A 17,276-nucleotide genomic window follows, 5' to 3' on the forward strand; every position below is an offset into this window, starting at 1 on the left:
ACCAGAAACCAAATGGACTCTAAAGGGAAGTGAAAATATAGTTCCTGGTCTCTAAGTGGGAAAGAAAGATGTCTCTCGGTGAAATACCCAGAAAACCATTCTAAGAAATTTTATCCCTGCATTTATGCAGTGAAAAAATACCAGGTGATAACCTCATGCCCCATCCCTTATTTTAGGATCTCAGTAATCATCACTGAACAAAACATAATCCTGACCTCTTTTTAGTCCAGTGGGAGAAATAGGGCCCAAAAGAAAAAGCTTAGATTGTTAAAAAAAAACTGTTAATGTGTTAGTGATATGGGCATGGAGGAGGAAAACATGGGTAGGAAAAAGGACAAGGGATATTTAAGCTCTGCACTTTCAAATAGAGAGGTCAACAGTGGCTGTCAGAGCAGGAAGAACAGAAGATGAGGCACAGGAACACAGACCTTAGCTTATCTGTGGAAAGCATTCCAGGCAAAGAAGAATAGGCAGGTCCCATAGATGAGACCATACCTGCTGTGTCTGAAGAGCAGCAAGGAAGAGTAAGGCTTAAAAAGAAGCAAGGGAATAAAAGCAGGCTGTTGTAATAATCCAAACAAGATACAAGCTCCCTGTTTGGTGGTAGCAGTGGGAAAATTGAGAGGTCAGGCTATTCTGACAATTGGATATGAGCTATAACTGAGAAAAGAATCATAATTTGAGTTTTACCACACAAAAATGGGATTGCCATTATTAGTCATGAACCACTTAGTACAGGAGAATGAAGTTTAGGGAGAAGGATTATGTTTTGACCATGTTTGAGATGTCAAGTAGACAAATGGCAGTTTGTGGCATTTGGGGAAATATTGAATAGCAAGCATATAAGCAAGTCTGATGTGTTGGTAGGCCATACTGGAAAGCAAGAGGGCAAAGGTCAGGAAAGGAAGGTTTCAGGAGGAAATGAGTTTAAGCTGGACCATAGATACTGGGAAAGTAAGAGGAAAGGGGCTTTAGTTAGAGGAAATATCTGCCCACTCCCTTCTTAAAACTTCCAGTGTGTCAGAGTCTTGTCAAACAATAAGGACACAGGAATTACTTGTGGACTCGAATTTTTTTTTACATATTTATTAATTTTTACTCTTTGGTGGACTTTATTTGGTGGTCTTCTCCATCTAGAAAAAGGTGTTGGGCCTCTTAGTGGTAAAAGCACAGCTTCTGCTAACATTACCTGGGGCAGCGAGAACTTCATCTTGGAGCCTTGGATGACTTGACAGAGGCCACTGGCAGTTGTCATCTCGCCCACCTTGATAGTTGGCTGGATCGTACATGGGTGCATTTGTCATGATACCACTGCATGCTGGTGATGGTTGGATGGAATGCATGGTGCTTCCCTCTATGCTCAGGTCACAGTACTGACAATGTTTGTGCATGCCACTGCCAGAGTCATAGTGCAGCCAGATGTTGAGGTTCTTCCTGCTTGGTGTCTTCTCAGCTACCAAAATTCACAATCTCCCCTAGGACCTCTTTCTTCTTTAGCTGTGACACAAAGTACTAGAAGTGGGACTTGGCCACCATGAGGTTGGGTGCGAAGATGTGCATGCTAGTGGCAGTGTGTGGTTCTTGGGGTGGGCACAAGGCAGTACTACTCCACCTTGTGCTTTTTGTGCTTTGCCTTTCAACCTTGTGCTCACAAACTATGTCTGAGGCCTTCATGGAACTTAGTCTTGCCTTTGCCCCATCCAAAGTCTTGTTTCTGTCTTATGTGTCTGGGTGTTTTGACAACATTTATGTTTATGTACCACCTGCATGCAGTGCCACAAGACTAGAAGAGGGCTTCCGATCCCCTGGGACTGGAGTTACAGACAGTTGTGAGCTACCATGTGGGTGCTGAGAAAATAACTGGGGTCCTCTGGAAGACCAGCCAGTGCTCTTAACTCTTAGCATTTCAAGCAATATTTTTGCAGGCTTATTGACTAGTAGTTAGTTTTTGAAACTTAGGTGTCTTTTTTTTCAACTTTGTATTTTATTGTGGTAATCTACTTTAAATTTTAACCATTTATGAGCATACATTTTCATGACACTAATTACAAAGTTTTGCTTTCTGTACAAAAATCTTCTCTCTTTTTAAGGCAATTGCTATTGTATGTGAACAGAAGCACTTGACAACTCAGTGTGCTTTTACTTCAAGAGCACTGAGCTTTCTCCAGACCTTGGAATCCCCACAGGAGTGAAAAATTGGGCGAAACAGAAAAACAGAAATGAAAATCAATGCCTTATTTCTAGAACAGACTTTTCCCATTCTCTTAAAGACTGGCTTTACAATTAAATAAGTAACATTTTTAGTTGTTTGGATCATTACTTAAGATTAACTTAAACATGCCTTACCTTGATTCCTTAGAAATGAAACACTCAAAGTTGGTGTACATATCTGTAGCCCAAGGAGCTTTGAAAATAAATTGAAACAAATACTTTTTACTTTGTCATTTTTTTTTGCCTAGTATTTGTAATTAATTTGGATTCTTATAAATTATCTGTAAGGTGTGTGTTTTGAATATATTGTGTGAATTATGAACCTAGGAAACTTTACATTGATTGTAATTTCTCTTTTTCCAGGGAACAAAGAAGGAAGAGATTGAAGGTGAAGAAGTGTCTGCTTTAATTCAACCTGCAGAAGTGTTTGCTCCCAAAAGCCTCGTCTTGGTATCCAGATTAGACTACCCAGAAATTTCTAGGGTAAAGAGCTCATAGTTGTCATTTTATTCTATATTATTGAATAAATCTATTTTGAATAAACTAAAGTGACACTTTTTTTGTATTAGAAATATTGTTAAATTGAGTTAGTGATTCACCAATATGTAAAAATAGTGTGACATGAAAAAACAAATTTGTGTTGGATGAAGCAATCCCTGAGTAAGTTAACATAACTAGTCACACTGATATGAATATAATGTTTGTTTTAAAATAGACCTCATGTTAATTCAATGTAAAATTATAAATCATAAAAATAATTTGATTACTTTCAGGAAATTTAAAATGCACTAATAGTGTAACAACTGTGAACATGTTTATTAAGTTTGTGGAGTTAGGTTACAGTTAGTGGGATTATATGAGATTTTAGATAATTCTGGTCATGTCTTTAAAATATTGTTTAAAGCCAAGCCTAATGGCCCATGTTAGCAATTGTAGTATTTAAAAGGTAGGAACAAGAGGACCTGAAGGCCTGGGCAAGCCTGCCCAAATAGTGAGATGCCACTTGATGCTTGTAGATTTTCTCCTTTTTTAATATTCAGACTTTTCAAGTATAAAAATGTATGAAAGTATAAATATCTGTACTAATATACAATATAAAAAAATTAGAAAGTAAGATTATATATTTTAGAAGAAATAACAACCTCACTATTACAATGACAATTACGACTCCATTAGTGTGTTTTGTGACATACTATTTAGTGTGTGCCATTACTACATTACTATAAATTAGTGATTAATTTTTCAGTCACAAATTTCAGTAAGCCACAAAATTGAGATTGTATGTTAGGAGTAAGAAAAGGAATCAGTCAGAAAAGAGCTTGCTGCACCAACAAGAGGATTTGAATTTGGATCCCTAGTACTCCTATAAAGCCAAGCATAGGGCTGGTCACATGTCTGACCTCAGTTCTGGGATGGAGGAAACAGGACAGGGACACAGGAGGATCTCCAGAGCTCACAGGCCAGCCAGTCTAGCTGAACCCATGAGCTCCAGGTCCAGTGAGAGACCCTGTTTCAAAACATAAGGTAGGGAGCTACTGAAGAAAACTGTTGGCATCCTTCTCCAGTATCCATGTGTGCACATGAGCACATATACACGCCCCAAACACAAGTCAAATAAAGTAAGATTGCATTTTATCTTATTTCACCACTTACTGTCTTCAAAGTGTTCATCTTATTATTTTACCTGCTTTGCTGTTTCTTGTTATAATTCTTAGAAGTTTAAGTTTCCAGAAATATTCTAAATTTATAAGAACCATAAAAGAATATCTCTGAATTTTTATCTTGAAATATGAAGTTTCTTAAAATAAGTTAAAAACAATCAGGCAAACTGTATAGAAAAAAAAAAACAACAACAATTCAGCCTTGCAAATTAGCTGGAGTGGTTATCTAAACAGAGATACCTGTTTTATAAATGATGGCTTTCTGCTTTCTATAAACTCATCTTAGAAGCTCATTTGGGTGTTCTGCTCCTAGTGGAAAATTTAATAAATTTAATTTGTGGCTTAAGATTTATTTCATGTTTAATGTAGAGTATAATTTACATGGTTCAAAGAGAAATTTTCCTAGAAGAGATGTCACAATTTATTTTTAGTGACACTGCCATGAAATGACTGCATGCACCTCTCTCTTTGCAGGCTTGCTTGGGTTTGATCTATACTGTGTACGTGGACAGCTTAAGTGTCTCTTTGGAAAGTCTCATTGCAAATCTTTGTGCTTGCCTTGTCCCAGCTGCTGGAGGGTCTCAGGTAAATAGAATAAAAGGCAGATAAACTGCAACCCCCAGGTGACTTAATTTATGAAGAGAGAGAAAGAAGTCTTAAAATATTTTTGTTTTAAAGAGCACCCTACTTTAGCTAAACCTTGTCTCTATGGTCTACCTTCTAGACACCTAAGATTCCATTCTTTTCATAAGTCAATAGTCCGATTTCAAGGCTTGGAGAGATAGTGCTTAAGAGAACATGCTACTATTCCGGAGGATCTGAGATAGCACCCACATCAGGCGGCTCACAATTGCCTATAAGCCCAGGTCCAGTGGACTCTGACCTCTGTAGGCACTTGCATTCATGTGCATATACCCCCCAACATACACACATAATTTAAATAATAAAAATAAATTTTTTCAAAAAGACTGATTTCAAAACTGAGTTCCTCTTTCACATAGCATAATTAGCAGGCATATTTGCGACTTCAATTCTGCTTTTTAACTTTTTGGACATACCTTTATTTTTGTTGTTGTTTTGTTTTGTTTGTTTTTCAAGATAGGGTTTCTCTGTGTAGTTTTTGGTACCTGTCCTGGATCTCGCTCTGTAGACCAGGCTGGCCTTGAACTCACAGAGATCTGCCTGGCTCTGCCTCCCGAGTGCTGGGATTAAAGGCATGTGCCACCACCACCCAGCTTGGACATACCTTTTTTTAGGTAGAATTTTTCAATATATTTTTGCTACTTTCTTATTTCTCTCTATATAGTTATACTTCAATTTTATTAAGTAAAAAATTTGACCCAAATTAGGAGACAACATTAAGAAAACTCCCTTTGTAACATTGTAACTATTTTTTAAAATAGATTCCTTTATTCTCTATATCTTGACATTTAAAAAAAATGTCTCTGAAAGAGAAAAGTAAGAATCTTTGCTGATATGATTTATTTGTTGTTTCTAGGACATCCATCTTTTAAAAAGCATTGGAGCTAGGCATGTGGCTCTAGTGAGAGCATGTGTTCATCATGTAAGGCCTTGCAATCAATCTCCAATACCAAACAGAACAAAAAAGCAGACTTTTCTCCTTAAACTTTAAAAACAACTAGTTGGCCATGTATTTTGCTTTTTATATAATATGGAAGAAGAGAGACAACGCTCTGAAAAATCAAATTATTTGTATTTTAGTCTGTTAAAAACATTGTTTTCGAAGAATTTTTGAAGTTTTGTTTATATATAGTTTTTGTTTTTGTTTTTTCAAGACAGGGTTTCTCTGTGTAGCTTTACGCCTTTCCTGGAACTCACTTGGTAGCCCAGGCTGGCCTTGAACTCACAGAGATCCACCTGGCTCTGCCTCCCGAGTGCTGGGATTAAACGTGTGCGCCACCACCGCCCGGCTATGCCACCACCGCCTGGCTTTGTTTATATTTTTAATTATGTATAGGTGTGCATGGGTATGTGTCTGCACATGGGTATGTACAGGTGAGTGCTGGGATCCTAGGAACTCAGTGGCAGCAGATCCCTTAGAATTAGAGTTACAGGTGGTTGCAAGCCTCCTGACATGGATGCTGGAAACTAAGCTCAGATCCTCTGAAAGAGCAGCAAGTGCTCTTAAACCACTAAGCCATCTCTCCAGCTCCCTAAAATGGTAAAATTTAAAAAGATGTTACATATAGTAAAATTACCATTTTTAACTCTACTCTTTCTCAATGTCTTTTGTCTTCAGTTACTTACCCCCTCTTTCTTACTCCCTCCTCTTCCTTCCATTCTCCCTCCCTCCCCTTCCCTCTTCTTCTCCCCCTTTCTCTCCGCCTCCCCCCACCCTTCTTTTCCATCCTGTTTCAAGGACAGAATCTTAGGTGGCCTTGGTCATCATCAGGCCTGATCTTCAAAGAAACAAATGGTCCTGTGGGCCTTCGAAGATGCAAATAGGTCCTGATGTTAACATGTTTTTAGTCAGTTAAAATTGTCAATGATTTTTGTGTCTCATCTACTAAATTTTCAACTTTCATGGACTGAATTTTCTGATATTTTGAGTTGTACACAGTATGACTTGTATGTTTTAGGTTATATGTTACTGCTTCCTATTGTCTCTTATGGCTTTATATATGTTTCTCTCATTCTGCAGAAGCTATTTTCCTTGGGTGCAGGAGACAGACAGCTGATCCAGACTCCTTTGCATGATAGTCTTCCTGTCACAGGCACTAGTGTGGCTCTTTTATTTCAGCAATTAGGTATGTCTTATCCTGGATTTTAAAATATGTTCTTACAGAAACCCATGGATAGAAAGAAAGATTTAAGTTAGTATCACTTGACCTATATGATAAAGAAAATAAAAAGAAACCATTTGTTATCTGTTGTAGCTTAGCTATGTCAGGAGGAGAGAAGAATGGAGCAAACTTCCTAAGGGACTGACTTTTGTATCACTCATTGGCATAGTTTGGATATCGGGAGCAACTTACAGCAAAGAAAGGAGATAAAGGAAGGACACTTGGCATTGACTGCTTGGTAGGATTGTAATGAGGCATACAACTTAGGGGTGAAGATAGGCACATCAGGTGTCCTAGCTTGTGAAAAGATTGTCTGCCTGAATATTTGAATAGCTATCAAAGAACTAGAACATTGTTCTTTGCTAATTAGAGTGTGAAAAACTACCTTGGACTATGGGTTGTTTACTTTTTAAAGTGAAGTTCATTCCTAGGCATTTACCCAAGGAAAATGATAATACATATCCATAAAAATATTTGCACATGAATGTCCATAGCCATTTTATAATAGTAAAAAATTGAAAACAGTCTTTGTCTTCACTAAAGGTAATAGGGAATTAACAATAGAAATATATTAAATTCTGTGATAGGATATACAATATAAAAGAATTAATATAAAAGATATACAATATAAATATATACAATATAAATAGGCAATATAAAAGAATGAATTATTAGTATGTTCAACATAGATCACTTAAAAATAATTGTGCTGAATGAAAACCACATGAAAAGAATGCATAACTTACGATTCAGTTTCTTAAATTGCAGTCTAGTCTCTGGTGACAAAAACAGGTCTCTGACTACATTGTAGGTGAGAAGAGAAAGATTACAAAGTGTCACAAGGAAGCCTTTTGTGGTGATGGTTTTTCATACATATGTATGTAAATAGATTATCAAATTCTTAACTGAAAACTTGTTCAAAAATGTGTGAATGTTCATAGCATCCTAATACCAAATTGAAAAAAGAAAGAAGCATTGGCTTATGTAGACTGTATAGCAAAGCACCTGGTGCAGGTAGGTCTGTCTAAAGACATTCTTTTATCACCAGGCATTTGGTTAGACTTTCCAGAAAGCCAATATTAGGCCATCACCAGAGCTCTTTACCTGGGTTGAGAGCTTGGGGCTGGGGTTATGGAACACAGAGAGGAAGGAAGTGGGTAAGACTGTAAGATTCTTTCGTAGCCTTTTTTTGTAGACTAGCTTTCTTGTCAAAAGTGGAAATGTAACGAGAGTATTCCCTTTGTTCTAATAAGAATTTTTAAGATAATTTGTTTTTCTCAGTTTGAAAGATTTCTGTTTTTAAAATAGTTGTGTTCTTCTGCCATTCTAGGTTTCACTCTCCATAATTTTCTGTTCATCTTCATGTTTCTATACATTTTTTTCACTCATATGTAACTTTAACCAGCTTTTCATTAGCTACTCTTGGGTCATTTGTCTCTCTGACTCCATGTATATTCAATATACATTTTTAACTTATTAAAACATGTTTTTTATTTATCTTCAAACATTATTTCTACTTTGCACATAAATTTCTTAAAATGTAGATTGTAAGTATATCTTGTTATTCAGAAAATTATTTCTGTTTTTGAATGCTTTGGTAGAAAATAATCTGATATTTATTCTTCTGGGAAAGCTACTATTGTAGCATGTAATAATTCTTTGGCATAAACTTGTTTAAGAACATTTTTAAAGTATACATTACTAAAATAGGAAGATGAAAATGTACCAAAGAAGAAAGTGTGTGTGTGTGTGTATGTGTGTGTGTGTGTGTGTGTGTGTGTGTGTTTAGGGGCAGGCAGTGTACACATGTGTGTTTGTGCATGTAGAGGCCAGAGGTTGATGCCAGTTATCTTTACTACCTTCTCATTTGAGATAAGGTCTTTTACTAAACCCAGAGTTTACAGACTGGCTTTGAGTCTGGCTGGTCAGTGAGTTCTGGGGATCCACCCATCTCTTCACCACCCTCCATAACAGAGCCAGAGTTACAAAAATATGTGGCCATGGCTGGCTTTTACAGGGTGTTGGGTTATATGATCTCAGGTCTTTTACCAACTGAGTCATCTCCCCAGTTCTTCCTATTATTTCTATGGCACTTGAGTGCTACTATTAAATAGGTCTGTTTAGTTATCTTTTATTGAACGTGACCTGTGGCAAAACAGTGAAAATTAAATTGAGTTGATCTTCCTTGTCACAAAGTTCTCTTTTTGTAAACTTCAGTTCTCTCTTTTAGCACCTCAGAGATTAGTGTTCTATAAAACATGCCTATTCAACATGTAAGCAAGCAGCTTTCAAATGGCAGGAGGATTAATTGCCCTTTTTTCTATGCTGTCCTACATATTATATATGTTAGTATTTTTTTGTGTTTTAACTATCAATTTGCCATCCTCACTGAACTGTGAACTTCTAAGAGTATACCTTATATTTATCTCCGTCCCCAAGAATTTAGCATTTTCTGTCACATCCCAGAAGTCTAATAAATCACTGTTATAATCTGATATGCAGAGAAAATAGGCAGTTAATAAATATTGGTCAGTTAAATGATAAATCCTCATGACTAAGCCTTAACTAGTATTAAACTTTTCCCTGCAATGAACTGACCAGAAAGGAAAGCAAGGCTTTCCAGAATACATCCTGTCTTTAGAGTATGGCCTTCTGGGATTGTGAGATGGTAAACGGGGTAGCATGCTTTTGTGCATGGTTGCTGACCTGATTACCATCCTCAAAAACGCATAAAGGTGGAAAGAGAGAACTAGTTCCACAGACTGGTCCTCTGATCTCCTCATGTGAATCATGGCATGTTTGTGCACACTCCCACATACATTGTATGAATATACATAGATACATGATAAACTACAATTTTTTAAAAAGTATGTTCTTCTGTTCCTCAGTTTACCCTTTGAAAGCTGAGACATGGTGTTCTGTTGATATATATTTACTATTCAGTAGAAAATATCACCAGACTGTTTTCCATTCTGTCTCCTTTACTGTTACTGTGCAGCATTAGATAGGAATAGACAACAGCAGACTAGGAAACTATTCAGGCTCAAGTAGGCATCTGGTCATAGCTTAAAACTGTTGTTTGAATATTAGATGGTTTTTTATTTAAAAACAAAACAAACAAAGAAAGAAAAACCCCAGAGCCTGATATCAGGGTGAAAGCTGAAAGATCAGAGAAGCAGAACAGCCAGCCACTAATTCTTACCTCTACAAAATCATCAGCCTAAAGAGAGTGAGTTCCTGCTTCCTCATGCCTTATACACCTTTCTCTGGCCATGCCATATTACCTCCTAGAATTAAAGTTATGTGTGCTTCCTAAGCAAAGACATGAAATTTCAAGTGCTAGGATTAAAGGTGTGAGCCACCACTGCCTGATCTCTATGTATAATCTAGTGGCTGACTCTGTCCTCTGATCCTCAGGCAAGTTTAGTAGGGTACACAACATATCACCACATAAAACATTTATTTTCTAAGTAACCATAGCTATGAACACAGCAACAAATATTGCTACTTGGGAACAGAAATCAGTGTAACACCTTAAAATTCAAGATTACTAATTTTATAAAATTTAAAACACTTAATACTAGAAATATGGAATGTGAGTGTGAACAGGTTGTATTTTACTATACCTTTTTTGGGTAAAGAAAATTTTACCCTTTAGAATATCATAGTATCATCCCTTACTAAGTGCTCAATTATGACATGCAGACCATGTCTGACCATCTCATCTTGAGAAGGTAAACTGGGTGGTGTTAGTGTTGTTTCACTAGTCTAAATTTCATAACTGAATACAAACCTGATTCACACTCCACGATACCATATAAATCCTATTTTCTTATGAATTTTATGTGTAAACAGATCATTGTTATTGTTGTGAGAAAAAATGAAGTTCAGGAAGGGACAGGTTCTTCCCTAGACTCTTTTGAAAAGAATCTTGTTGCCCTGCTAATGTTCATCCTTCAAAATCCTGCTCAAGGTCACTTCTCTGTGCACTATCACCTCAGCTCAGTGTAATGACAAAGACTTTTACAAGATGAAGGAGAAGAGACAGAAGATTGATGTCAGAATAATACCATGGGAGACTATTAAGTAGCCATTAGCATCTTTGAAGATAAAAGGCAACCAAGAGCCAAAGAATGTGGGAGAAAAAGTTAGAAAATAGTAACCTAAACAAAAGTAGGACTTCTGGCTTCAGAAGCTAATACATTGTACTACAACAACCATAAGAAACTAATGCATCCATAATTTTTGTTGTTTGTTTTACTGTGTTAAGAATTGAGCTCAGGATCTTTCCTTGTGCATGCATTTAGGCAAGTACTTTACTACAGAACTGTACCCCTATCTCCCCACCCCCTTGTTTTGAGACAGGGTCCAACTAAGTTGTCCAGGATAGACAGCTTTGAGTTTGTAATCCTCTTGACAGTGCATCCAAGTAGCTAGGATTACAGTGGTGCATTACTGTGTGTGTGGCGACAAACACTCAGATATGTCTTTTTAGAAATAATTGGATTCACAAGAAATAACCACATTAATAAAAATAGTCTTTGTACATAAACAGTTACCTTTCCCCCAATTATAACATTTTACATAGTCATAGTACATTGTAGAAAGTGGGAATTGGGGGCTGTGGAGACAGCTTAGTTAGTAAAGTGTTTTCAATCCTTGGGCTCCACACAAGAAAAACTGAGTGTGGTAGTATGTGCTTGTAATCTCAGCACTGGTAATGTGGAGACAGGTAGATGGGCTCACTGGCCAGCCAGCCTTGCCTACTGGTCTAACTCCAGGTCACTGAGTAACCCTGTCTCAAACACAAGGTGGAGAGCTCTTAAGGATATCCAAGGTTATCTTCTGACTTCCATATGCACACACACATACTCAAACCAGGAATTGACACTGACAAAATACTGTTAATTGAGGGGGAAATGATGCTTCTCTCTAAATACACCACCATACAGTTTTGACTTCTTGAAGAATGTTTATGTCTTAACATATTCAGGAAACAAAATTAGTCAATCTAATTTGTATAAAGATAAAAATAATAAAGTAACATATTTATAAAGGCATTAGTTATGGTGGTGGTTTAATGTGAAATACTCACTGTAGGCTCTATGTTAGAGTCCTTGGTGTCTAGCAGGTAGCACTGTTAGAGAAAGTTGTGGGGCTTTGGTAGAGGTATAGCTTGCTGAAGGCAGGGGTCATTTGGGCCTACTCCCTGTTCACAGTATTTCCTATCTATAGATGCAGTATGATCAGTCAGCTTCCTGATACTGCTGCCTTGCCTTCTCTGCCTGGCATTGTGTCTTCCCTTCCATGACAGAATGATCCTTTGATACTAATTGAAACCCAGAAAGAACTTTTTCCCCCATAAATTGCTTGTCAGGTATTTGTCCATATAAATGAGAAAAATGCCTTTGAATTATTAAAATGAAGTACCTGAAGCAACTAACTGTAATAGAAAAAGGTTTGCTTAGCTCATAGTGTCACCTCATGACACCAATGATGGCCCAGCAGTATGTGTGAGAAGCAAGTGATTACACCTTAAACTAGAAGCAGAGAGACAGGACATGTAAGGTCTCAGAGTCCCTTTCAATGACTTGTTCCTAAGGTTCTCCCAATAGGCCTCACCTCCAAAGTGTTCCACCACCTCCCCCTGGTGCCATCCTTGGACCAAGCTTTAGTCATAGATTTTTAGTGGATTCCCAAACCAATGTCTGAACTGGAACACTTCATTTGTTTGATTATGTGAGTTCAGTATGAGACATGTTTGGTTAGAGAATAGGAAATATTGAACTCCTCTGTAATGTGTGGTGGGTTTTTTGTTTGTATTTGGTTGGTTGGTTGGTTGATTTTGTTGAGTTGCAGTTGCTAAGACAATTTTGGAACTATAATATAGATAGTAGAATTTAGCAAATAAAGAAATACTTTGATACTCGGAGGCAGAGGCAGGCAATTTCTGTGAGTTTGAAACCAGCCTAGTCTACAGAGTGGGTTCCAAGACAGCCAGCACTACACAGAGTAATCCTGTCTTAAGAAAACCAAAAGAAAGAAGGAAAGAAATGCTTTGATGTTATTAGGATACAGTGTTTTCAGTGGAGAAAGGCACATAACACATATGAGTTAAAGTAATAAAGGAAATTAAGAATAAGTTGGGATTGAAAGTAATGATGTAAACTCATTCTCAAAAGTATTTATAGGCCGGGAGGTGGTGGTGCACACCTTTAACCCCAGCCCTCGGGAAGGCAGAGGCAGGCGGATCTCTGTGAGTTCGAGGTCCGCCTGGGCTACCAAGTGAGTTCCAGGAAAGGCGCAAAGCTACACAGAGAACCTCTGTTTCGGGGAGAAAAAAAAAGTATTTATATCTTTATATGGGTATATGTGTGCTAACAATATATGTATGTTTGTATATCTATGCATGTTTCCTATAGGCAGAAGTGGGCTATGAGGAAAGACACTTATGTGGAAATTATCCAGTATACATCCTGGCAGTGTAAGACTTGGTCTTTAGTATTAGTTCTCATCAGAAGTTGCCAGCACTCTGGATTCCTGCAATTTTCACACTGGAGCCTGGATTGTTGCATTCAGCCAGAAGCATGAACTTGGAAGAAAAAGGGGCAGAGAAGAGTTCATGCTTTAAGGACAAGGAACTAAGTCAAAAGAATTCCTGTTGTCTAAATCCAGGATAGATTTAGTACTAAACTAAAGGTGTAATTATCTACAGACTTTGTAATATTTTTTTTAACTCTTTGGGGGCCCACCACCCATATCCCAAATAAACACACAGAGATCTATTCTTACTTATGAATGCCCACCCTTAAATTGGCTTGCTTCTAGCCAGCTTTTCTAACTTAAATTATCCCATTTCTTTAACTACATTTTGCCTCTGGGCTTTTTACCCCTCTTTATTCTATATATCTTACTTTCCTTCTTACTCTGTGGCTGGCTGTGTGGCTGTGTGGCTGACCCCTGATGTCTTCCTCCTCTTCTCTTTTTCTCATTCCTCTTATTTATTCTCTCTGCCTGCCAGCTCCACCTGTTTCTCTCTCCTGCCTAGCTATTGGCCATTCAACTCTTTATTAGACCAATCAGGTGTTTTAGGCAGGCAAAGTAACACAGCTTCACAGAGTTAAACAAATGCAACATAAAAGAATGCCACGCATCTTTGCATCATTAAACAAATAATCCACAGTATAAGCGAATGTAACACACCTTAAACTAATATTCCACAACAATAGATTCTCAAGGGAAAAGATAGAAAACCATGTGTGCTGTGAGCATTTGGTTAGTGTGACAAAATACTTTCAGCCACATCAATTTAAAAAGGAAAGGTTTATTTTAAGACATTTCACTCCAGGTTGGCTGACTCCATTGCTGTGGTCCTGTGGTGAGGCAACAGGAATGAACAGCAGATTAGCTGCTCACCTCATATAGTTATGTCAAAGAATAGCAAAAATGTATTCTAGGAAATGGGTCATTGGACAGATATCCTCAAACATATGTCCTTCCACATCTTAGATAGTATAGCCTGCTACATATCTAGGCTATACATGAAAACAGACAGATAGCATAGCCTATTAAACTTAGGGCCATGTGTGCAAAGTAATATGAGATTAAATCAAGCACAGGAGAAAATGATGCAATCAAGAATCACAGATGTAATATATAAGACATGTAAGTAAATACAAAATGTGTGAGGCTGCTGCTAGCATAACACAATTTAGAGTTTTCTTTGTAAGGAGAAGGAATACAGACAAATACAAACAAAACTGTGGTATAGTAAATACATAGATCAATCATGTAGCCATTGATCACATTATTCACTGTACCGAATTGTGTGCTATGTTTTCATATGACTAGCCATAATTTTGTTATGACTACATTATCACAAATATGTAATGCATTGTACAACAATACTAGGACAGCCACATTGTCCTACTAGATGGTAGGAATTTGTTACCTCTATTATGACCTTATCATCCCACTGTTATATATGTGATGATTGGCTACTGAAATGTCATCTTGAAACACATGACTGTTGTAACAGCAGACAAATAGGCTCTAAAGGAGAACAAAAACAAATGCCAACTTCTTTAACGGGAACTTAAATACAGACCTTGAAGATGAAGTGAAGAAGGTAGTAGTAAATTACCAAACAGCTCACATGATCATTGAGTATCACAGTGGTGTAAAGAATAGACATCCAGGAAGACAGGTAGGTACCTATAGGTTGTATAGGTAAAGTTAATCAAGTATTTTCCTTTGGAGACCCCCGAATATTCCTCTTGCTTCTTTGTCAAAGACAATCTGTGGTTGGTGGCAATACAGTACAATTTGTTGTGTTAAGTAAGCCTTTGTTCTTGTGTTTTCAGGAATTCAAAATGTCCTCAACCTCTTTTGTGCAGTTCTTACAGAAAATAAGGTTCTCTTCCATTCAGCAAGTTTCCAGAGACTTAGTGATGCTTGTAGAGCCCTGGAATCTTTAATGTTTCCTCTTAAATACAGGTGAAGTTTTCACTTGGTAATTTTATTTATTCCCACATTATGCAATACTTGTTGATAAATCAAAATGTCATGACCCAATTGCTTTGAACTACAGAGGTTTGTTATATGAAGTTAGAGAGTTATGATTCTAATAAAATCTAGTCTAGAATTGGGACTTTTCCAAGATGTACATGACTGCGTATTGATTAATTTAGTGAAAAATGTTTAATTTACTTTGAATAATATTATTAGCAATATTTAATTATCTCTCAATACTGGTAAAATTCTTTAGTTAGTGCTATTTGATACTAGTGTATTAGTTTTTAGGAGCTATTGGAATTCTGTTAATGAAGAGTCCTTATCTGTTTTATACACCTCTTAAATTATTTGTATATAAATGATGTGAAGTTACTTTACAATAACATAGAGAATAAAACAAAAGTCAGTGGCCATGCATGGCTATACATTGGTAATTGTCAAACCTAGATTAAACAGAGCTTCATTATAAATTCCCCACTTATTTTTAAGGGATATATCAAATATTTTCCACAATAAAAATTATAAAACAATTTTTAAAAATGTAAACCATGATGGCAGGTCATATTATAGGTAGAATATTTTACTCTGGTTTAATTTACTAATAATAATGTCCCAGAAACTTAAGTTCATGAACACTAGGTAAAATTTTAGATTTAATTTTTGGAAAAAAAAACCTCTGGAGTTTTTGTAAAAATGTTTAATCTATGTGTTTATTGAATGTGGGCATCAAGCATAGTGTAATTACAGAAGTCATTACATTGCCTTGAGAGTGGAGGTCCTGTCAGAGCTCCCTCTGGTATCGGGTCTGCAGAAGGAAAAGTGCTTTAAAACAGCATGCATTTGGGGAGGAAGGAGGAGGCCGGCCACTCACCTGGGTTCCAGTTACTTTCTGTTTTATATCTGTGATCCTATCTTACACATGGAGGTTTTGAAAATTACTCCTTTCAGAACTTTTGTGTTAATAATCATGCCAATAAAATTGATTTCTTTTAAATTCTTCAGTGCTTTAAAAAAAATTGTATTAGTTCTTTGAGAGTTCCATTCATCTTTGATCATATCCTCATCCCTAACCACTTCCCAGATCCATTTTCCTTCCCTACCCACCCAATTTTGTATCCTTAAAAATAAATAAATAACACTTTCAAGGCCAATTTGTGCTGCCCAAATAATCTTAGATGTGTGGGTCTTCCACTGGAGGATGTTGACTTAACAGTTACAGTTACAGAGAAAACCATCTCCCTTTCCTAGCAGCTAACAGTTGCTAGTAGCTCCACAATTAGAGGTAAGATTGGTGCCTGGTTCCCATCTCCATGTGGTATTTGGTCTGGCTTGGGCTTACACAGGCTTTGTACATACTGTCACAACTCCTGTGAATTCATATGCAGGCCTAGCCCTGATAGGCCTAGAACTTAGTATGTAGACCAAGCCAGCCATGAATTCACAGAGATCTACCTACCTCTGCCTTCCAAATACTAGGCTTAAATGCTGACACCACCACACCAGGCCTACTTGATAATTTTTAAATATAAATAAATTTAAATTCAGACCGAAAAAAAAAAAAAGAACACAGAGTTGGAAGGTAAGGAGGTAGAATGAATCTGAGAGGAGTGGTAATGACTATGATAGAAATACATGTATGAAGTTCAAATAATTAATAAAAAATAAAAATGATTTTATTTTATTAAAATAATAAATAAACATATTTTAATAAAATAACGTGATAAATTTTATTTATTAAAATAGTAATTAATAAAAATTTAAAAAGACAAAGCTGGGGGTGGCATAGGATAGTGGAGATTTATCTGGGAGGAGTTGGAGATGAGTCAGTGAATATGATCAAAATATATGGTATGAAATTCTCAGATAATTAATAAGTACATTTTAATAGTTCAGACTGCATAGAAATAAAGGAAATGTGTTCACATTGTGGGAAAAAAATAACATAAATAAAATATTTTTATTATTTTCAGTTACCCTTATATTCCCATTCTTCCTGCTCAGCTACTAGAAGTTTTGAGTTCTCCAACTCCTTTCATTATTGGAGTACACTCCATCTTTAAAACTGATGTTCATGAGCTTGTAAGTA

The 17,276-nt window shown here is 36.7% G+C and overlaps 1 protein-coding gene across 1 annotated transcript in view; it reads left to right on the plus strand.

Annotated features, from left to right (window-relative positions):
* Window positions 1-17,276, plus strand: part of Sbf2 (SET binding factor 2) — a 352,132-nt gene that overhangs the window by 168,848 nt on the left and 166,008 nt on the right. The window contains 5 exon segments of the mRNA XM_037211535.1: window positions 2,575-2,694; window positions 4,347-4,457; window positions 6,535-6,640; window positions 15,040-15,172; window positions 17,161-17,269. Of these exon segments, the coding sequence (XP_037067430.1) occupies window positions 2,575-2,694; window positions 4,347-4,457; window positions 6,535-6,640; window positions 15,040-15,172; window positions 17,161-17,269 (579 nt within the window).

The sequence above is a fragment of the Peromyscus leucopus genome, chromosome 1, assembly GCF_004664715.2.
Source record: "Peromyscus leucopus breed LL Stock chromosome 1, UCI_PerLeu_2.1, whole genome shotgun sequence".
Lineage (NCBI taxonomy): Eukaryota > Metazoa > Chordata > Mammalia > Rodentia > Cricetidae > Peromyscus > Peromyscus leucopus.